At 36.5% G+C, this 23,401-nt stretch overlaps 2 protein-coding genes across 9 annotated transcripts in view; one reads left to right on the top strand and one right to left on the bottom strand.

Moving 5' to 3' along the window:
- Positions 1-23,401, bottom strand: part of CPA6 (carboxypeptidase A6) — a 310,860-nt gene that overhangs the window by 30,121 nt on the left and 257,338 nt on the right. For all 3 annotated transcript variants that reach the window (XM_077876673.1, XM_077876671.1, XM_077876672.1), the window contains 2 exons: positions 22,187-22,297; positions 21,614-21,704 (listed from right to left, as the gene is read on the bottom strand). In XM_077876673.1, coding sequence (XP_077732799.1) covers positions 21,614-21,704; positions 22,187-22,297 — 202 coding nt within the window. The remainder of the gene's footprint in view (positions 1-21,613; positions 21,705-22,186; positions 22,298-23,401) is intronic.
- Positions 1-23,401, top strand: part of LOC144300534 (uncharacterized) — a 101,689-nt gene that overhangs the window by 73,067 nt on the left and 5,221 nt on the right. For 2 of the 6 annotated variants that reach the window (XR_013367213.1, XM_077876674.1), the window contains one exon: positions 18,158-18,269. The exons of the other annotated variants lie outside the window; for them this stretch is intronic. Coding sequence is in view for 1 of the 2 variants with exons in the window: in XM_077876674.1 (XP_077732800.1) it covers positions 18,158-18,269 (112 nt within the window). In the remaining variant the exon portion in view is untranslated. The remainder of the gene's footprint in view (positions 1-18,157; positions 18,270-23,401) is intronic. 6 annotated transcript variants of the gene reach the window in all.

The following is a 23,401-nucleotide window of genomic DNA, read 5'->3' as shown; positions in this document are numbered from 1 at the left end:
TTCCTATGTGCTAAGGACCCACAAGCCCCTATGTTCAGATGAGGCCTTTTTCATTACTCCAAGCCTATATCCAGTTACCTGTTGTACATCTTCTCCAAGGTTTCTACAAACACTTCAAATCCTCTGCTCAAAACTGGACTCATATTTTCCACGAAATCCTCACCTTTTACCAGATGCCAAAATTTTGGTAGATGACACCTGTCTCCACCAGTCACTCCTACTAGAAATGGAGTCATCTCAGACTCTTCCCTTGTCCTTCTGAACTTTCTTGCCTTTATCCTACTGGTGCATAAATGATATATGTCTATGTCTATGTCTATGTCTATGTCTATGTCTATGTCTATGTCTATGTCTATCTATATCTATATCATCTATCTATATATAAGTGAATGCTGCTGTTTGCACATTTCTCTTGTGTGCCTTTTCTCTCTATCCTTGCCTGTCCCTCCTGGATTATGGTCCTGCTGTAATTTACCAACCTTTGGCTAACACTCTTGCTCAAGTGACACTCAAAGATCAGTCATTTTCTTCCTAGCATGAAAAGCTTCCAATTATTCCTCCCTTTAAAGGCTTCCAATTATCCAGTGTTTGTCAAACATCCCATCAAAATACCCCTAACAGGCAAAATCAACACAGGCTATAAGTCTATAACATTTTTGAAATCTTTGTTTTACCTTAAATATTTTTTTAAATATAATTCATTTTAATAATAGAATTGTTAATTATTCAGTCCAGTCATTTATGCATTTGTTTGTTCTAGCATAAAAATAATTCTCCTTTTGAAATCCTCACAGGAAATTGATATGTCTTTTTTTTTAAGATTTTATTTATTTATTCATGAGAGACACAGACAAAGAGGCAGAGACATAGGCAGAGGGAGAAGCAGGCTCCATGCAGGGAGCCCGATGTGGGACTTGATTCCAGGACCTCGGGATCACGCCCTGGGCTGAATGAAGGCAGGCGCCCAACCGCTGAGCCACCAGGCGTCCTGAAACTGATTTGTCCTTAGAGTGCACTATGACTTTTTTTTTTAAAAGATTTTATTTATTTATTCATGAGAGACACACAGAGAGAGGCAGAGACATAGGCAGAGAGAGAAGCAGGCCCCATGCAGGGAGCCCAATGTGGGACTTGATCCCAGGACCCTCAACCACTGAGCCACCCATGTGCCCCAAATGTGCTATGACTTTTTTGTGATTTTCTCTGTGATGCAACCCCATGTACATATAACTTTAGTTCAGTCTGAAAGGCATAGCCTCTGGAATAAAATCTTTAAGGCTCAGCACAGCACTGCATCTCAGTGTGTGCCCACCATGCACTATACCCTGGGAACTTCTTCCCTGTCTCTCACCAGTCCTTCCAGTGATCCTTTGTTCCTGCCATGCAGGACCACCTGCCAGCCTCACAGCCCCGTGTGTTTCATGCTGCATGTTTTCCTCAGGGACAGACCTGTGCCCTCTACGTGGAATGCCCTCTTGACCCTGAATCCTTTGCTCTACTCACCTTCTCCTCTATAGTTTGGTCTACCCAATAACCTATATATTCTTAATATTCAAATCTATTATTTCTGGGGCACCTGGGTGGCTCAGTGGTTGAGCATCTGCCTGGGCTCAGGGCATGATCCTGTGGTCCTGGGATGAGTCCTGCATCAGGCTCCCCTCAGGAAGCCTACTTCTCCCTCTGCCTATGTCTCTGCCTCTTTCTGTATCTCTTATGAACAAATAAGTAAAATCTTAAAAAAAAAAAAGAAAAGAAAAAAGGATTCAAATCTATTATTTCTTCTATGAGGACTTTCGGACTTTATCGAGTAGCACTGGCCAATTCTTCCTCTAGAGCTCCACTGTACTATTTATATGTCTATCTATACCATATATATTTCTGCATAGTATTTTTAAAGTTTTCTTTTTTCTTTCTCTTCCTTCCTCCTTCCCTCTTTCTCTTTTCTCTTCCTTCTCTTCACCTCCTCTGACCTCAGTGATTTAAAACCCTAGAAGGACAGAATGTGTTGGAGCTGTCTCTGCTTCCTAAAGACCTAGCGCAGCGTGGGAAAGAGAATACATGCAGTATATATATATATATATTTTAAATGAACGCAGGAATGAATGGTGCTGTTGAAGTGTCTGGTCAAGTTGCTTTCTAATGCTTCCAGAGACACGTTGTATCCCAGTTTTACCCTTGCTTCTAGTTTAGGATATCAGATTAAGCACTTGGGGGAATAATTTAACAGATTAAATGTTATCTTCTTTTATTTTAATATTGTTTTGGGGGCATGTTGGGTGGCTTAGTCGGTTAAGAGTCTGCCTCAGCTCAGGTCACAATCACGTGGTCCTGGGATGGAGCTGGGCTCCCTGTTCAGTGGGGAGTCTTTTTCTCGCTCTCTCTCTGCCCTTCCCCCTACTCATTCTCTCTCTCTCTCTCTCAAATAAATAAATAAATAAAGTCTTAAAAATATATTGTTTTTGATTACTAGGAGGTTCCTCATTTTATCATGTTGGTTTATTTTCATACATTACAACTTTTTAAAAAAAATTTTTATTTTTTATTATTTTTTAAATTTTTATTTATTTATGATAGTCACACACACACACACAGAGAGAGAGAGAGAGAGAGAGGCAGAGACACAGGCAGAGGGAGAAGCAGGCTCCATGCACTGGGAGCCCGACGTGGGATTTGATCCCGGGTCTCCAGGATCGCACCCTGGGCCAAAGGCAGGCACCAAACCACTGCGCCACCCAGGGATCCCATAAATTACAACTTTTTAAAAAAATATTAACTTCTAGAGTCTTGGAGTTTTTCTTCACATTTATATAGACCCTTAAATTTTTTTTATTATGTAATATTTGATTCAGAAGCATTTATATAAAAATAATAGTAAAACTTTTCTGCTATATTTACTGAAAACTTTTTTCTTGCATGGTTGCTTATCTTTATTTTGGTTCCTTTGAAAAAACAGTTAGTTCCATGTATTAAGAAAATGAGATCTTTTGGTTTGATCTGTTTTTCCCAAATTAGGAATAAGTATTAAGATTTAGCATCAAGTTTACAATATTTGAATTTCTGCCCCATGAATGCAACTAATTTTTATAAATAAATATTGGGTTTTATAGTGTTAAAAACAGGTGTCAACTTCACATGTCCAGCTGGTGATAATGTGGGAAACTGGTAGGGAGTGTGGTCAGCTAGAGCAAGTATTTCATGAAAGTATTCCATTTCAAAAGATGAAAAACCATTCTGTCTGCCAAGCAAAATATATTCTGAAGGCTGACTGTTGTGCAATCCTTGATCTGAAATTTGGGGGCCTGAAATTTATTAGAAAATTAAATTATAAAATGCTAAATCATTTGGGTTTATTATGAAGTAATCTGTTACTTTAAAATTAAAAGGTAAGCATTAAGAAGTAATAAAACAAGAGGCACCTGGGTGGCTCAGTCAGTTAAGTATCTAACTCGATTTTGGCTCAGGTCATGATCTCAGAGCTGTGACATCAAGCCCCTCGTGGGGCTCCACACTCAGCAAAGAGTTTGCTTGAGATTCTTTTCCTCTGCCCCTGCTCCTGCTTGCACACACAGTCTCTCTCAAATAAATTTAAAAAAATAATTAATAAAACACATATAATGAAACCTAGTTATTATAAATGCCATATATATTTAAAACAACTTGTTGGTAGCTATTTTCTTCTAATAAGTGGAATTTTCTTGATTATAGGTTTATTTTTATTATTTTTTATTTTTAAATGGCCAATATGGTTATGAGTAAGATTTGTGTGGTCAGCTTCTGTGCTTTCATAAACCTTCAGATAAAAATCATTTTAGCTGTAACCAAAAACTGAAGTCTTTAAAAAATGGCAGATGTTAATTTAAAAACGGCATATACTGATTTAGTTTGCTGTATGATTATGGTCTAATAGAAGTTTCATAAGCTTCCTTTTCTCCTAACTTGGAAAAGTATATGTCAGAGTTTTGGAATATTTCTTTAGCCAAGAATTTTATCCACTTACATATGTTTACCAGCTTATATAAAGCAAAAAAGAATGTATTTAACTATAGTGAGCAATATAGTTTTGCTCATATAATCTGATATTTGCCAAAAGAATAAAAGATAAAGTAAAAAAACAACAACAATTATTCCTTATGCAATAAAGATATATTTACATTTAGAATTTATTGTGGTTTATGCAATAGTTGACTAAAGATGTGGATAATAATATTCTGAGGTTAGACATTTTATATTTTGAAAGCAATGCTTTCAAATGGAAAGTATAATTTGAATACAAATATTTGCTCCCAACAATTCATTTGATACAAAGTAGCCAGAATAATTATCTTAAAAAGTTAGATCATGTCACTTATCAACTCAAAATTTTCGGATGGTTCTCATCCCATTCAGACCAAAATCCAAAGTTCTTCCTAATGCTGGACCTGTAACATTTTTCCCTTGGACTACTTCTCCTACTTCATCTCCTACTCCTTTTTCCTACCTCGCTCAGCTGCAGCCATACAGCCCTCCTTACTCTTCCTTAAACTCATCGATGATACTCCCAACTCCTTTACACAATTGTTCCCTCTGTCTGCTCTTTCTCCAGACCTTCTGTGCTCTCAAGTCTCATATCATCAGATTGGACTTCCCTATGCCACCTAAAAACACCTAGCCTACCTCCACCCCTTTCACTCTCTATCACTTTCTTGGTACTGTGTATTTTTCCATAGCATGCATAACAGCCTGAGTTTGTTTTGTTTATTGCAGTCTTCCCAATAACCAGCTCAGTAAATAGTAGTTGGATAAATGAATGAAAGAGTTTAGTCATGCATCTGATAGCTTTTGAAGTAATTGTATAAAATGTATTTGGCATTTTTTCTGATACTAAAACTCTTTTTTTCTTACAACTTAAAAATATTAGCATCAGTTATTGCTACAGTTTGAATTTTTGTATCCTCCCTAAACTTACATGTTGAAATTCTAATGCCCAATGTAATGGTATTAAAAGGTAGGGCTTTTGGGAGGTAATTAGGTCACAAGAATGGAATCCTCATAAATGGGATTGGTGAGTTTAAAAAAGAGATTCCAGAGAGCTCCCTAATACCTTCCACTATAAGAGAACACAATAAGAGGGTGCTATCTATGAATTAGGAAGTCTCACTAAACACCAAATCTAGTGGCACCATGATCCTGGACTTCCCAGCCTTTGGAACTGTGAAAAATGAATATTTGTATTTTATAAGACACCTAGTATTTGGTGCTTTGTTATAGTAGTCCAAACAGATGAAGACAGTTATTTTCCAGGCACCTATTAACTTCTTCTAGACCACTACGGTTCTGCAGTTCACTAGGACTGTATATGGTTTGGGAAATGCTAGTTCTGGAAGGTAGTGTAAAGGCAAGGTGACTACCCATGCATCTCCTGTCATCATTTGGCTAGTTTTTTGAAAAATTACAGATATGAAAAATATCATTGTTTTTCTACTTCTGCATGTAAAATAATATTTAAAAGATATTGTTAAAAAAATTTTTTTTGGAGAGTGAGAGAGAGGATGCATGTGAGTAGGTGAGGGCGAAGGGGGACAGAATCTGAAGCAGGTTACATTCTTAGCCCAGGGCCTGATGTGGTACTCAATCTCACCACCCTGAGATTCTGACCTGAGCCAAAACTAAGAGTCAGATGCTTAACCAACCATGCTACCCAAGTCCCCGTTAAAGTTTTTTTTTTTTTAAAAAAGGAGGTTGTTTTAATAACAGTTACTTCAGTTTGGATTTAAAATAAGCATATGGATTGAAAAGGAATTAGAAATCTGATAACAAGGAAAATATCTAACAACCTTAGTGACCCATAAGGAGCATAATACAATACTGCTTATGAGATGTTAAAACAGTAACAAGGACTCAAAAATTCAAAACAGCTAGATATAAATGAAATTTATGAAAAAAGTAACAGGACTTGCCAAATGCAAATGATACAGCTGGAGGAAAATTATCAGAGAGATGTAGTTTGTTTTTGGTGAACTCCGAAATTAAATAATGCCAAAAAGCAACCAGCATAGTAGAAAAAGAATTAGAAGATAAAAGCTTTAAAGAACATTCTCGTATATCCAAAGCAAGACGAGAGGCCTCCTAAAGATTAGGCAGCATGGGGGGTTATCTGCTGAAATAGGTACAATAAAATTACTGGACTTAAAATCAATACAAATGAAAAATCAATAGTTCAGTGTCCCAGGAGCTTAGGGAGTGATTCTGCCTCCATCATGCCTTGCTTTAAAAATGTCAGTTTTAGGGGCGCTGGGGTGGCTCAGTTGGTTGGGTGCCTGCCTTTGGCTCAGGTCATGACCCAGGGTCCTGGGATGGAGCCCTGTGTCAGGCTCCCTGCTCAGTGGGGAGTCTGTGTCTCCCTGTCCCCCTGCTCTTCCTACCTCCTCCCATGCTCTCTCTTTCTTTCCCTCTCTCTCTCTCAGATAAATAAAATCTTCCAAAAAAAATTTTCAGTTTTATATGCTACTTACTTCAGTGATTTTCAAGAAAATAAGTTATTTGTAAGAGGTTTTTAAATGTTGTTTGTGACATCATTTTTAAACTTCAACAAAGATACTTATTCATTATATTGGAATAGATGTTATAAATAAACTGAGATATTGTCTCTCACATGCAAATTCTTATATATTTACCCACAAGAATGACCAGAAATACAACAAAAATATATCATTTTGTGTACACACAATCAGGACTAAACATTATTTGATCTGTAGTTATGAAAAGCTCATTTTAAATAGCATTTGGGGGTGTCTTGCATAAGGAGTAAGAAGGGTAAAATGGAGAGATAGAGTTTTGCATATAATCAGTATCTGGATTAGAGAAAAAAGGGATTTAAGGGTAACATTACAAATGATAAAATAGCTTTTTTTAGTGGTGAATTAGCTGGAAAGTGTATGTTTAAATAGCAAAAGAAGAAAATAACTTTTCTCTAAGTCTTAGAAGGATGTTCAGTTTAGCCTTGTGATCCTCTATTCTAGAAAGAAGGAAGTTTGCAAAAAAACTTTTTAAGGTTGATGAGCTAAAGGAGCTCTGAAAGGAATTGACAGTATATTCTTTAGCTAAGTAATACTATGGAAATAAAAATGATAGCCTGATAATATGTTTATCAGGTACATTACTTTAAAAGACCAAAATGGTATGAATGGCAAATAACTATGACAAGATGGGGTAATATCAATAAACGAAAACAAGGAACAAGAAACATTGACCCGAATGTCAGAAAAAGCTTATGAAATAATAGAATTCTTGGCCAAGGTAATAGATGTGGACTAGAAAATGAAATGTTTATGCGAGACTGTGCTGGCCAGGGTTTCATGATCCACAGGATCCTCTATGGCTAGTTTAAGCAGAGGAGATTTGTAAAATAAGTCATTAAATGATTTCTAGAACCATTAGGAAAGAAACTCTAGCTTGAGCCATCATGGATGACTTCAAGAGGTATGATACAGGTTACAAGGAGGGCTCCTCCATTTTCTAACATGAGGAAACAGCATATTCAGGGAAGAGTCAAGATGGGGAAGCTGCCTTGGATAAACCACAGACCCCCACAATGATACAAGACAGCAGGGACAGTAGAAGCCACAGAAAAAGGACCTCTATTTTACTTTCCACATTCTAAGTCTCACGTGAATTACCAAAAGGGTAGAACCTAAAATACTCTGGTCCCTAGTTGTACCTGAGTCTAGGAAATGCAGACTTTATCTTTTTGGCCTCAACAGTGAAGGAAGTCTCCAGAAAGAGTTTGGAGTGGATGAGAGTGACTATCTGTGACATGAACTAGAGAATTCATTGTAAGAGAAACTTAGAAAGCATCCATGGTAATACCAGAGAGCTGGATCAAGATGGCAGAGTAGGAAAAAGCTCTTTCCTCCATAGAAACAAGAAAACTACAGCTACATAAAGAACCCCTCTCTGAGAATGACCTGAGGCCTAGCAGAACATATTTTACACAACTAAGAATATAAAGAAAAAACAACATTGAGGTCAGTATGAGGGGTGGAGATGCTTATTAGTAGGGAACCACACCCCTGACTTATCCCTCCTGCCAATGGGAAGGATAATACAACTGTAGAGGCCCTCCCTGAGGAACGGGGCAGGGGTCTGAGCCCCATATTAGGCTCCTCAGCCTGGAGGACCTGCTTAGGAAGATCAGCTCCTATAATGTCTAACTTTGAAAACCAGTGAGCTCTGTTTCTAGGAGAGCCAAAAGACAGTAGAAAATTGGGATTTTTTAAAAAAAGATTTTATTTATTTATTGAGAGAGAAAATGAAAGAGAGATCAAGAGCAGGGGAGAGGAACAGAGGGAAAAGCAGACCCCTTGCTGAGCAGGGAGCCCAATAAGGGGCTCAATCCCAGGATCCTGGATCATGACCTGAGCCAAAGGCAGATGTTTAACTGACTGAGTCACCCAGGTGCCTTGGAAATTGAGATTATGCTCTAAAAGTTCATGTGCATGGTCTCACTCCAAGGCCCAGCACAGAGACAGCAATTTGAAAAGCTCACGTGTTACATGTAAAGAAGATTCATTGCCTGTGTCTTGGAGGGACAGAAGTCTTTTGGGACTTTCTTCAGGGATGAAAGTGCTGGTGGGTGCAATTCCCCCCCACCCCTCCATTTTTACTCCTCTCTATCTAGCTGTCCTGGTGCTGGTAGGTACTATTTCTATGATTCTCCACCTATTGTACTGGCATTATTCACCCCACCCCAGTTTTCCATTGCAGACTCACCCTGTCCAACCTGTCTGGTCAGTGTTCCCCTAAGAGGCTCCCTGCTGTGCTACACCCTGCAGGTAGCCTTCACCAATACTGGCACCCCTTCCACGCAGCCCCCACCATGGAGGCCAGCCCCCGCCCCCTGACTAGAGCACCTACAACAATTCTGATCATATCTCACAGCTACATAGCCAAAGGCCACCCCACCCACCAATGTACCTGCAACTGTGGCAGCCTCACCTTATAGCCAGCTGCACTAGGGGGCCAACTGTACATACCAGTGCACCTGTAGTCATTGTGACCAGGCCTCATGTATAACCATGCTGGGGGACAGCCCCACACACCAGAAAGTTCACACCAACTGCAGCCCAGCCACAACAGGAGGGTACATGCAGCCTACACAGGGGACCCCCTTGAAGTACCTGGCTTAAGTGCCTGGAAAGTTTGAGCAACTGGGCCCCAAAGGACACTTTCTACCTATAGCAACTCCTTCGTGACCAGGAGATATAACTGAGTTACCTAAAACATAAACAAAAACAGGGTTTGGCAAAATGAGGAGATAGAGGAAGGTGTTTCAAAGGAAAGAACAAGATAAAACTGCAGAAAAGAACTAACAAAAATGAGAAAAACAACCTACCAAAGAGTTCAAAGTAATTTTTATAAAGATGCCCACCAAACTCAAGAGAGGAATGGATGAATACAGTGAAAATTTCAACCGAGAGATAGAAGAAATAAAAAAAAAAAACCAGGGATCCCTGGGTGGCGCAGCGGTTTGGCGCCTGCCTTTGGCCCGGGGCATGATCCTGGAGACCTGGGATCAAATCCCACATCGGCTCCTGGTGCATGGAGCCTGCTTCTCCCTCTGCCTGTATCTCTGCGCCTCTCTCTCTCTCTCTGTGTGACTATCATAAATAAATAAAAATTAAAAAAAATAAAAATAAAAAAAAACCAAATCAGAACTGAAGAAAACAGTAACTTAAATGAAAAATATGCAAGGAGAATCAACAGCAGATTAGATGGTATAGAATGGATCAGCAGTTTGGAAGACAGGATAGTGAAGTCACCCAAAAGAACAGCAAAAAGAAAAAAGAATTTAAAAATGATAGTTTAAGGGGCTGATGGGATAATAGCAAGTATAATAACATTTGTATTATAAGAGTCCCAGAGGAAAAAGAGGGATAGAAAATCGAATTGAGAAAGTAACACCTGAAAACTTCACTAACGTGGCAAAGAAAATAGACATACAAATCTAGGAAGTGCAGAGAGTCCTAAATGAAATGAATCCAAAGAGACCCACAAGACATATTATAATGAAAATGTCAAATATTAAAGATAAAGAATCTTAAAAATAGCAAGAGAAAAACAATTAGTTATGTACAAGGAAAACCACACAAGACTATAAGCTGATTTTTTAGCAGAAGCTTCACAGACTAGAACGGAGTGACACAATATATTCAAAGTGCTGAAAGGAAAAAAAGAACCTCTTACAACTAAGAATACTTCACCTTATAGGGTTATTACTCAAAATTGAAGGAGAGATAGTTTCCTAGATAAGCAAAAACTAAAGGAGTTGATCACCAGTAAAACCAGTCTTATAAGCAATATTCAGGGAAAATAAGAAGATATAACTAGAAATAAGAAAATTATGAAAGGAAAAATTTTACTAGGTAAAGCCAACATAGTAGAGGTAATAGAGATCAATCACTTATATAGCTAGTATGGGGTGCCTGGGTGGTTCAGTCAGTTAAGCATCTGACTCTTGATTTCAGCTCAGGTCATGATCTCAGGGTTGTGAGATCAAGCCCTGCATTAAGCTCTGTGCTGGGCATGGAACCTGCTTAAAATTATCTCTGTCCCTCTCCCTTTACCCCTTCTCCACCCCCAGCTCTCATTTTTTTCCTCTCTCCAAAATAAATAAAATAAAATAAAATAAAATAAAATAAAATAAAATAAAATAAAGCTAGTATGAAAGTTAAAAGACAAAAGTGGTAAAATCAGTTATATATACAATAACAAGTTAAGAGATATCCAAAAAGATGTAAAATATGATGTCATATATCTAAAATGTGGAAAGGGGAGTAAAAATTTAGTGCTTTTAGAATGTGAATTTAGGTGACTATCTTCTTAAAAAGACTTCTATAGACTGAGGATGTTATATATGAATCTCATGGTAACCACAAATTGGAAACCTTTAACAGATACAGGAAAAATAAACAGAAAGGAATCCAAGCATAACAGTAAAGAAAGTCATCACATGACAAAGAAAGTGAGAGAAAAAAGAGATGAACAAAGAAGAAGTACAAAAACAACTAGAAACCAAGCAACAAAATGGCAGTAAGCACATATCTATCAATAATTACTTTAAATTTAAATGAGCTAAATACTCCAATCAAATTTATGTGCTGCCTATAAGAAATTTACTTTAGACTTAAAGAAACATAGAGACTGAAATTAAAAGGATGGAAAAAGATATTCCATGAAAAAGGAAGTGAAAATCTAGAATAGCAATATTTATATCAGACAAAATATACTTTAAAACAAAGGTTATAACAAGAACCAAAGGAGGGTATTACATAATAATAAAAGGATTCATTCAAAAAGAGGAGATAGCACTTGTAAATATCTATGTACCCAACATAGGGGAACCAAAATATATAAAGCAAGTAATAACAGAAATAGAGGGAGAAAATGACAATAGTACATAATAGCAGTGAACTTTAATGCCCTACTTACATCAGTGGATAGATCATCCAGACAGAAAATCAATAAAGAAAATTGGTTTTACATGACACATTAGGACAGATGGATATACGGATACACACAGAACACCCATCCCAAAACAGCAAAATACACATTATTCTCAAATGCAAATGGAACACTCTCTAGTATAGTTCACATTAGGCCACAAAGCAGGTCTCAATGAATTTAAGAAGACTAAAATCATGTTAAGCATCTTTTCTGATTACAACATATGAAAGTAGAAATCATTGCAAGATGAATATTGGGGGAAAAAAGGACAAAAATATGGAGACTAAACAACATGCTACTAAACAACCAGTGGGTCAATGGAGGAATCACAGAGAAAATAAAAAACACTGGAGGATAAATGAAAATAAAAACACTATGCTCCAAAATCTATGGGACACAACAAAAGCAATTCTAAGAGGGAAATTTATGATGATACAGGTCTACTACAAGAAATAAGAACAATCTCAAATAAACAATCTAAATTTATACCTATAAGAACTAAATAAAGAAGAAGAAACAAAGCTCAAAGTTAGTAGAGTGGAAATAAGTGAAACAGACTGGAAAAACAATAGAAAAAATCAATGAAACTAAGAGCTAGCTTTTTTGAAAGATGAACAAAATTGATCAACCTTTAGCCCGACTCCTTAAAACAAAGAAAGAGGGCTCAAATTAATAAAAGTGGAAATGAAGGAGGAGTCGCAAAAGATTATAAGAAGCTACTAGAATAATTATACACCAACAAATCATATAATCTAGAAGAAATGGATAAAAACATACAATTCCTAAAAACACACAATGTTCCAAGACTGGAGCAGAAGGAAATAGAAAATCTGACAAACTGATCACTAATAATGAAACTGAATCAGTAATCAAAACCCTCCCAACAAACAAAAGTCCAAGACTAGATAGCATCTACCAGGTGAATTCTACCAAATTTTAAAGAGAAGTTAATACCAATTCTCAAACTATCCCCAAAAAATTGAAGAGGAAGGGATGCTTCCAAACTCATTCTATATGACTGGTATTACCCTGATACCCGAATCAGACAAATACATGACAAAAAAGACAAATACATGACAAATATTCCTGATGAACACAGATGCAAAAATACTCATCAAAATATTAGCAAGCCAGATTCAACAATACATTAAAAGGATCATATACCATGTTCAAATGTGATTCATTTCAGGGATGCAAGGATGGTTCAATATCTGCGAATCAATTAACATGATACACTACATTAACAAAATGAATAAAAATATTGGTTATCTTAATAGATACAGAAAACTGATCTGAAAAGATTAAACACTGATTTATGATAAAAAAAAAGTCTCAACAAAGTGAGTACAGGGGCAACATACCTCAACATATAAAATTCATACATGACAAACCGAGAGCTAACATCAGATTTAATGGTAAAAAGCTGAAAGCTTTACCTCTAAGGTCAGGATGCCCACTATCACCACTTTTATTTAACACAGTAGTGGAAATTCTAGCCATAGCAATATGACAAGAAAAAGGAATGAAAATCATCCAAATTGGAAAAGAACTAAAACAGTCACTATATTTGCAGATTCCATACACTATATTTAGGAGACCCTAAGATCTCCTCCAAAAAATGATTAGAACAATGAATTCAGTAAAGTTTCAGGGTTAAAAATTTACATAAATATGGCATTTCTATGCATTGATAATGAACAATTAGAAAGAAAAATTAAGAAATGATCCCACCTACAATTGTATTGAAAAGAATAAAATACCTAGGAATAAATTTAATCAAGGAAGTAAAAGTAAAAGCAAAAAGTAAAAAGTAAAAGACCTGTACTCTGAAGATTACAATGAAACAAATAAGTGAAAGCATAATCCATGTTCGTGGATTGGAAGAATTAACATTGGTAAAATGTCCATTCCTTTCAAGGTAATGTACAGATTCAATGCAATCTCTATCAAACTTCAAAGGACATTTTTTGCAGAACTAGAATAAATAATTTAAAAATTTGTATGGAACCATAAAAATACTGTGGATAGCCAAAAGAATCTTGAAAATGAAGAACAAAAATAGAAGTAGTATGCTCCTTGATTTCAAACTATACTACAAAGTGACAGTAATCAAAACAGTATGGTACTGGCACAAAAATAGATACATAGATCAATAGAGCAGAATGGAGAGTTTAAGAAAAAAAACCCCATGCTTATACAATAAATCTTTGACAAAGGAGGCTAAAATGTACAATGGGGGAAAGATACTTTCTCCAATAAATGCTGTTGGGAAAACTGTACAACAACATGCAAAAGAAGGAAATTGGACCACTCTCCTATAATATATATAAACATAAAATCAAAATGGATTAAAGAATAAAGCATTGGTAGGATAATGGTGAGCATAGCTGTGCTGCCTTCCAAGATAAATTAAAGACTTAGATGTAAGATTGGAAACCATAAGTTTCCTAAAAGAAAACATAGGCAGTGAGGTCTTTGACATTGGCCTTAGCAGTATTTTTTAGATTTCTTCTATAGGCAAGGGTAACAAAAGCAAAAATTAGCAAATGGGACTATAGCAAGCTAAAATTCACAGTGAAGGAAACCATAAACAAAATGAAAGGCAGCCTACTGAGTGGAAGGAGAAGATACTTGTAGATGCATCTGATAAGAGGTTAATATCCAAAATATACAAAGAGCTCATACAAGTCAATACCAAAAAAAATCTGATTGAAAAATGGGCAGAGGACCTCAATAGACATTTCTCCAAAGAAAACATACAGATGGCCAGTAAGCACTCAACATCACTCATCATCAGGGAAATGCAAATCAAAACCACAATGAGATATCACCACATACCACTCAGAATGGCTATTGTCAAAAAGACAGGAAATAGCAAGTGTTGGCCAGAATGTGGAGAAGAAAATGGAACCCTTGTGCCCTGCTAGTGAAAATGCAAATTGGTACAGACAATGTGGAAAACAGTATGGGAGTCCTCAAAAAATTGATTAATAATCATACTGTGTAGCAATTCTGATTTTTGGAATTTACCTGACAAAAATGAAAACACTAATTAGAAAATATAATGCACCCCTATGTTCACTGTAGCATTATTTACAAAAGGTAAGATACAGAAGTAATCTAAGTTATGCATTGATAGATGAATGTATAAAGAAGGTGTGGTGTGTATACACACACACACATACACACACAATGGACTATTACTCAGCCATAAACAAGAATGATATCTTGCCACTTGCGAGAATATGGAGCTAGAGTATTATGCTGAATGAAATAAGTTAGAGAAAGACAAATACTGCATGATTTCACTTCCATTTAGAATCTAGAAAACAAAACAAATGCACAAACAAAACAAAGTAGAGACAGACTCATAATACAGAGAATAATCTGGTGGTTGGCAGAGGGGGAGGGAGTGAGGGTTGTGGGGAAAATGGCTGAGATAGGTGAAGGGGATTAAAAGGTACTAACTTCCAGTTATAAAATTAATATGTCATGGGGTTGTAATGTACAGCATAGGTAATATAGTCAACTTTGTATGGTGACAGATAGTAGCTAGACTTATGGTGATGGTGCAAATTTGTAATGTATATAAATATTGTAATGTATATAAATATTGAATCACTATGTTGTACACATGAAACTAATATAATATTATATACATCAACTACACTCCAAAAAGGAAAGTTTACCAAAGTGATAACTTTTGAGAGGAAAAATAAAAACAAAGAAACCCAACAAAACCAAAAAATTCAATAAGAACCAGTTCTTCCCAAATTATCATCAGCTCTCCCCAAATATCAAAAGAACTACTATAGGAAGATTTAAAAGACGACATTTGGGAAAAGATGTAGGAATATCTTAAAGCTACATATTTATTTTGAAGGTCTCATTTTGAAACTGTGATAGTACTGCTCTTGTAGTATTATTTCTTGTGGGAGTCAGCAAATAAGAAAGTTGCCTGGCAGTGGTCAGTTCTATATGATTAGGTCTAGGTAGGATTGTTGTAGACCATCAGAGTAATGATAGAAAGTCTTAAAACCATCATCAAAATTGAGGCCTAAACTAATTCCAATTGTGTTAATGTCTAAAAGATCACTAGGTTTTCTGGCAATATGACAGAACTGTGCCAGACACTGTGATAAAATCTCTTGTTATAGACCCGTCTGAATGTTCAATAAATCAATTTAAATACACATCAGAGTTCTCAAAAATGTTCCCAGGGGAACAAACAGGAAGAAAGAGTTGGAATGAGGATAGCTGAAGCAAAAGCTGTAGCCATTCTTGGGGTGTTTGCTGGCTCAGAGTCTTGTTTCAATGGCTGCATGTGGTGGGACCCTCAAAGAGTGATACTTTCAATGAAAGCCGCAAAAAAATCTGTGTCCGTGGGAAGATATCAAGTTCTGGCTAGGAGGAAAGTGTCTCCCTAGAGAGGTCATAATCATACTTCAGTATATCATACACACGTGGTATTCACATATAAATTCAAATTACATGAAGTGGCCCAATATAAAAAATAGCATTTGGAAGGGCACCTGGGTGGCTCAGTTGGTTAAGCATCTGACTCTTGATTTTGGCTCAGGTCATGGTCTCGGGGTCCTGGGATTGAGCTCATGGTGGGCTCAGCGGGGAGTCTGTTTGTCTCTCTGCCCCTCCCCCACCTCGTGCTTTCTCTCTCTCTCAAATAAATAAAATCTTAAAAAGTAAAAAGTATAATAAAATATTAAAGGGGCACCTGGGTGGCCCGGTTGGTTAAGCATCCGATTCTTGGTTTTGGCTCAGGTCATGATCTCAGGATCATGAGATAGAGTCCTACGCTCAGTGTGCAGCCTGAGTAAGATTCTTTCTCTCTCCCTCTGCCTGTCCCCACCCCCGCTACTACACACACATTCTTTCTCTGTCTCTCAAAACAAACAAAAACCAAACAAAAATATCACCTGGAAACCTTCCTCTCTTCTCTTACCATACATTGCCAATCTCCCTGTTGTCTGTGTTTGATAATTTTGAGTAAAACAGTCCCATTCTTCTTATTATTTTGATATCTAAATGATTCCTTTGCAACTACATGTTTTTAACTTTTTAACAAAGTGGAGTGACCATTCATTGCAAGCCAATCTCTAAAAGGTCAGATATAATGGCTTGAAACAGGGTTGCTGGAGTCAGCCAGGCCTGGCTTCTCTCATTGTGGCTCAATTTGTGTCTAATCTGAAGCAAGCTTTCGAATTTCTTGGAATTTTAGTTCTTTATGGGTTAAATAAGGATAATAATAACATGTACAAATGAAAGAATAATCTTGAGCACTTAGCACATGCGGCACACAGTGAATCCTTAGTAAATGCTAGGCATAATAAATATAAATGATAACAATTATATAATAAATACATAAACACCAGTGAGCAAACTCCATATGATCTAAATTTCTAAATCTCTAGGATTGTATTCCCTTTACTTTCTTTATAAAAAGCACAACTAAGCGTAATAATTTAACTCATTGATTGTCTAATTTTTAAATTACCAACCTCCATGGAAGATTTCAGGTGACTAATACAGCTCTCTAGAGTTAACTTGGTTGTAAAGATAATAATATAAGTCAATAGATTTTCCCTTTATATTTCTCCAGATTCCCAAATAATTCCTTGGGAGTTAGATAAGGGCTCCTTAAATGATTCAGGACTTTCTGATACAATTTACAACACCTTGCATTTTAGCAGGTGTTCAATATATTTGTTTTGATTTAAAATTGGATTAATATATAATATATTAAAATCACTCCAACGGAGGTGGCACAGATCTTAAGGGTTCAGTTTGACCACCCTGTTGATGTTTAATCTCATCTATGTATCAATCTTAGCCAGATGTCATCCAACTCTCTTATAAGGCAATGCATTCCTGTTATGAGTTCGAGACTTCTGAAAATCTCTCTCTCAGCTTTCTTGGAGGCCAGACTCAGCACTTTCTCACATTTCCAAATAGCAGATCCAATTCCACAAAGCCTTAATAAGTGAAATAGATTGTGCTGAATATTACCAATGGTGGTTGTGGAATACTGAAGAGAATTGGCATACTCCACCGGGAAATTTAATTAAAATTCTCATTAGACATCTTTGACTTCCAAGAAATCCCTCTCTAGATATTCCAGCAATGTGACTTCTCCCTGTTCTTCTCCTTACCCTAAATTTAATATCTGAAATTATATATATATATATAATTATATATGTATATATGTATATATATAATTTAACTATATAATATATAGTTTATATATATATATATAACCTGAGCTGAAACAATTCAGCTCAGGTTCAACACCAAAGCCCTTCAGCTAGAAGAACGCATTCTCTTGAAAAGCAGGCCAGTGACCATCCATTATTCTTTCACAGACATTGGCTGAAAACAACTAGTATGTAGTTATTTCCCTTTCATTTCATGTGATATATTGAAACATTTGCCCAGTCAAAACAGATCCCCCTTTTTTGATAGGGTGAGGGGATATTGGTGGGAGAAGGGTATCTGTAGAGAAGGGTATATGTGATTATGCTGGTAAAAAGTGGTTTTCTCCACATCATACCTAATTTATAATATTAGGTAATTGAGTGTTCTAAAAAAGAAGAGTTATAATTCATTAAGTGCCTAACTTGCTCTTATTTTTTTAAAGATTTTTTTTATTTATTCATGATAGACATAGAGAAAGAGAGAGGCAGAGACACAGGCAGAGGGAGAAGCAGGCTCCATGCTGGGAACCTGACATGGGACTTGATCCCAGGACCCCAGGATCATGCCCTGGGCCAAAGGTAGGTGCTGAACCGCTGAGCCAGGGATCCCCACTAACTTGCTCTTAAATGGTGATTAAAGTGTTTCTATAACATTTTATTGAGCTATAATTCACCTACTATAAAATTCACTTTTTTTTTTGATGTGTACAATTGGACAAATGTTAGTATATACACAATCATCACCACAAGAGAAACCCCTCTCTCAGTAGCACTTTTTTTTTTTTTTTTAGTAGCAATCACTTTTCATTCCCCTTTCCCCCTAGCCCTTGGCAACCATTGATCTGTCTCTATGGATTTGCCTATTCTGGACATTTCATATAAATGGAATCTACAATTATTTTGAAACTCACTTATTTCACTTAGCACGTTTTCATCTATGTTGCAGCATGTATCGTACTTGTTGTTAATTTTTATAGCTAAATAGTATTCCATTATATAGATATACCATATTGATATATTCCTTGGTTGACAGATGTTTTAACTGTTTCTACTTTTTGGCTATCAAAAATAATGCTGCTATAAATATTCATTTGAATGGAAAAATGTTTTCATTTCTTTTTTTTTTTTCATTTCTCTTAGATATATATATAGGAGTAGAATTGCTAGGTCATTTGGTAACTCTATGTTTAACTTTCTGAGTGACCATTAAATAGTTTTCCAAAGTGGTCACATCATTTTACATGCTCACCAGCAAGTGTAAGAGCTCCAACTTTTCCACACCCTCACCAACACTTGTTATTGTCTTTTTTACTATAGCCATCTTAGTGGGTGTTAGATGGTATCTTGAAGTGCATTTCTCTGGTGGCTAGTGATGTCAAGCATCTTTTCATGTACTTATTCCCATTTGTATATCTTCTTTAAAGAAGTGTCTGTTCAAATCATTTGTGCATTTTAAATTGAGCTGTTTTTATTGCTAAATTGTAAGCTATTTTAATATTCTAGATAAAAGCCTATTATTAGATGTATCATTTGGAAATACATTCTCCCATTCTGTAGGTTGTCCTAATAATAATTTATGTTTAGGCAGCAACTTGAGTTATTCAGGGATTAAAACTTAAGTATGGATATCATCCAAACTCTTTCCTTCTCTCCTGGGTTTGTTCCAATTTAGAAGAAGCAGTGCTCATGGCATTCTCCATAAAGCAGAGAAAGGAAAAAAGGTCCCAACAGTGCCTAGCAGTGCTGTGTTCAATTTACTTTGGCAGATGAATGAATAAAATTTGTATGTTTATTCTTGGTTCCCACCACTACCCTGACTTATTGAATCCTTATTCTGGATCCACTGTTACAGTAATGATACTCAGTTCATGGCCTGAAGGCTCCCAGAGGGAGCTATGAAGTACTGAAAAGATGTACCTGTTTCCATTTCTATGCTCTAAGCTGTCTACTCCACATTAAACACACTGAAGTGTAACATCGTTATATGGGAGTCCACAGATTTTCATGGTAAAAGCAATTTCATGTTCTACCCTCTAGTTTGAGACTCACTGGACTTATGAGAAAGAAATAGCTGTTTTTTGTCAGTTCAATGTTGACTCTATAGTGTTTTCAATGGTCCCAGGCATTCCCAGGCATTTCTATGTCATTTATATTAAGGTTGTTTATTTGGAGTTTCACTTAGAGACTTCACTTGCTTTGGGCCCTTGACCTAAGAGTGGTTCCCTCAGTGAGGTTCACTGTCTCCTGGACCAAGCAAATAGCTGTAGGGACGTGTTGCTGTGAGGAAGGAAAGCTACATCTGCCTACCTGTCAGATCAGCTACATTCCCTTGGGACACCTTAGGGTGAGAGATGATTCTGCCAGACTGCCTGCATTTCCACATCACTTAGAACAATTTATCAAGGTCATTTGACATAATCCCCTTGTACATTTTAAGTATGGACTCATGGGAAGAATCAGAATGATTCAAAAATGGGAAGAATTAGAGGAATTCCAATTAGGACTGCAGATGAAAGTAAGAAATCAATGAAGGCCTATGTATGAAGGAAACAAGCTGGGTAAAGGAAAAAGAACAGTGGAAAGAGAGACACTTCTTTGTAACTGGATATAACCAAGAGTCTAACTTTACACAGCAGAGCTGGCTGACCTGCTAGTGTTACTGAGCTTAGTTACCCATTCAGTAGACTCACTTGGATGACTGTGGGCATCATCTGTACGACATACATATGAGTGCAGATACCCACCAACTAACAAAATAAGACACACAGTTATGAGCATGCAAAATGGTCATATCAGAAAGATAGGACAAAGAATTTTAAAGAAAATTAGTGGTCTTAGGGAGTTAATGTGAACAAGCTTTTTGTCTCAGTCCAGGTCAAAGAAAAAAATTTTTTTTAAAGATTTATTTATTTCAGAGAGAGACAGAGAGACAGTTGGGGGGAGGGGCCGAGGGATGGGGAGAGTGAGAGAGACTCTCAAGCAGACTCCCTATTGAGCATGGAGCCCCATGCTGGGCTGGATTTCATGACCCCTGACATTATGATCTGAGCTGAAATTGAGTCACTCAACCGACTGAGCCACCCAGGTGCCCTGAAGAAAAAAAAAATTTAAATCTAAACAGTCATCATTAATATCACTTTGTAGTATATAGGGGATGCTTTTTCTTCTCTTATAAGTGACAACACTTTTAGGTTTACCTTATGGTTTTCATCATAAGGAAATCTTCTTTACTTGAAAGGTATTACTGAAGGATGGAATGTAACAGAGCTATATTTGCCACATGAGTGGCTAATTTAATATATGATACCTTAGATAGGTAGATTCTAGATGAGGATTTGGTAGTTTTGATTGTCATAGACAGATGAAGGCAGGATCAGAGTTACTCTCACTTTCTCAATGAAAGGATGAAAACATTTAATCAGATTTATACCACAAACCAGAGTTTCTGTTTTAGTTTCTGAATGTCAAATATTCCTGTTTTCTGCTGTTACATCTGTGTTTAAATTTTCAATGTTCAGGATTGGGTTGACAGATTTAAATCTTTGATATTTGCATATTTAAAAATCCCTTTCATTTTTTTAAAGATTTTATTTATTTATTCATGAGAGACACATACAGAGAGAGAGGCAGAGACACAGGCAGAAGGAGATGCAGGGAGCCCGACGTGGGTCTTGATCTCAGGACTCCAGGATCAGGCCCTGGGCCAAAGGTGGCACTAAACCGCTGAGCCACCCGGGCTGCCCTCCCTTTCATTTTCTTTTGCAAATTATGGCTACAATGTACATGTCTGTGTTTTTCTCTATTAGGTTTTCATATACAGAAAAACATTCGTCTTACATTGGAGTCCTAATGGGCTCATCATGTTTGAGAGGGAAAGCTGTGGAAACCTCCAGATCTAAATTCCAAGTTAGTTTTCAACTCACCACACCATTTCACTTTCCAGTTACGATTGGCATCAACTCCACGGCAGTGAAACATTGAGTTCCTTGACCTTGTTTTCCTCCAAAATCTATCCTACATATAATTAAGAAAAGAGGTGCAGAAAAAATACTCAGGTTATCCACATGCATTTCAGTAGCACAATTGGTGAATGAATCACAGCACTGTGGGGAGAGTTCCTCCAGGAACAAAGACAGGGAGTAAAAAGAGGATTGGATGAGCAGGAGAGACCCAGGGTCATGCTCCAATTTCTGCCACACACTTGCTATCTCTTAGCTTCTCTTGGCCTAATTTCTTCTCAGGAAAATTGAGAAAGTTGGACTAGACTAGTGACTTTTCACAATGTCTTTGGCAGGAGAAATCTTTACTTAAACGGAATCTTACGCAAAGCCAGACTTATAAACAGAAGTTTGCTACTATGATGGGACAAGGAGTAGAGGTCTCTTCTGTAGTTCTGGTATCACTAGGCTGTCTGCCCACCAAGCTTCCTTCCTGATCTATGGCTGTTTTCTATTTATTCAGTCTCTCTTTTCAATTGGATAGGCAAAGAGACTTACATTGGTCCAGCTAAAATGGTATCCATCAACATTAAACACAGGCATGACATAGAAATACAGATGATTCAACATTTTTCTCATGGTTGGGTCACTCCTATATGTTAGAAGAGCCTAAAAGACAAAAGTGACATTTTTCTTACAAACTGATCCCAAATACAGGTTTAGAAAAAATATATGAAAATTTTTTCCATCCATGGAAATACCAAATATATTTGGTTAAAAAATAACAAGCTATTACAAACTATATTCTTTAATATCATATACTTTTTTAAATAATTTTTTTACATATATATATATATATATATATATATATATATATATATATATATATTTTATGATAGTCACAGAGAGAGAGAGAGAGGCAGAGACATAGGCAGAGGGAGAAGCAGGCTCCATGCACGGGGAGCCCGTCGTGGGATTCGATCCGGGAACATCCAGGATCGCAACCTGGGCCAAAGGCAGGCGCTAAACCACTGCGCCACCCAGGGATCCCTAAATAAATTTTTATTTAAAAAAATTTTTTATTTAAATTCCAGTTCATCCCATACAGTATAATATTAGTGATTCAACACTTTCATATAATACCTGGTGCTCATCACAGCAAGTGTATTCCTTAATCCCCATCACTTATTTAACCCATCCCCCCACCCATATCATATATGCTTCACTGAGATTTTTATCCCAAACTTTTTGTTATGGATATATTTTAGCAGAGGCAGCAAAACAGATTAATTAGATAGTCTCTGATGGTATTTCAGAACTGGCTTAATTTTAGGCTGCTTAAGAAAGCAAGTATTTAGATATGTTTTGGTTTAATCAGTTTTTTTTTAAAGATTACTTTCAATTGTAGACAAAATAATTACCCAAATATTTTGGTATCCTTACATGATATATCATAACATAAGCTCGTTTCATATGTCACTTAATTGTTTATATCTAACAGGTACCAGACTCAAGTCTTGGGACTTGTTGTATTATCACTGTTCTCTCCTGATTTTTCTATAAAAAGTTTAATAAACACTATAACTTCTCTGTCATTTTTATCATGGCTAGCTTCAAAGTCTTGCTCTTATAATTGGGTTTCACTTATATTGTGTCTGACACCAAGCCTGAAGATTTCTGTACTGCATGTTTGTTCTCAGACAAAAAAGCACTGAATGTGCTAAGAATACAGACATTTTGAAATACTACTCTTAAAAAAAAAAAAAAAGAAAG

This window comes from Canis aureus, chromosome 28 (assembly GCF_053574225.1).
Source record: "Canis aureus isolate CA01 chromosome 28, VMU_Caureus_v.1.0, whole genome shotgun sequence".
Taxonomy (NCBI): Eukaryota; Metazoa; Chordata; class Mammalia; order Carnivora; family Canidae; genus Canis; species Canis aureus.
The sequence above is the reverse complement of the archived record's forward strand: the minus strand, read 5'-3'. Positions and strand labels throughout refer to the sequence as shown.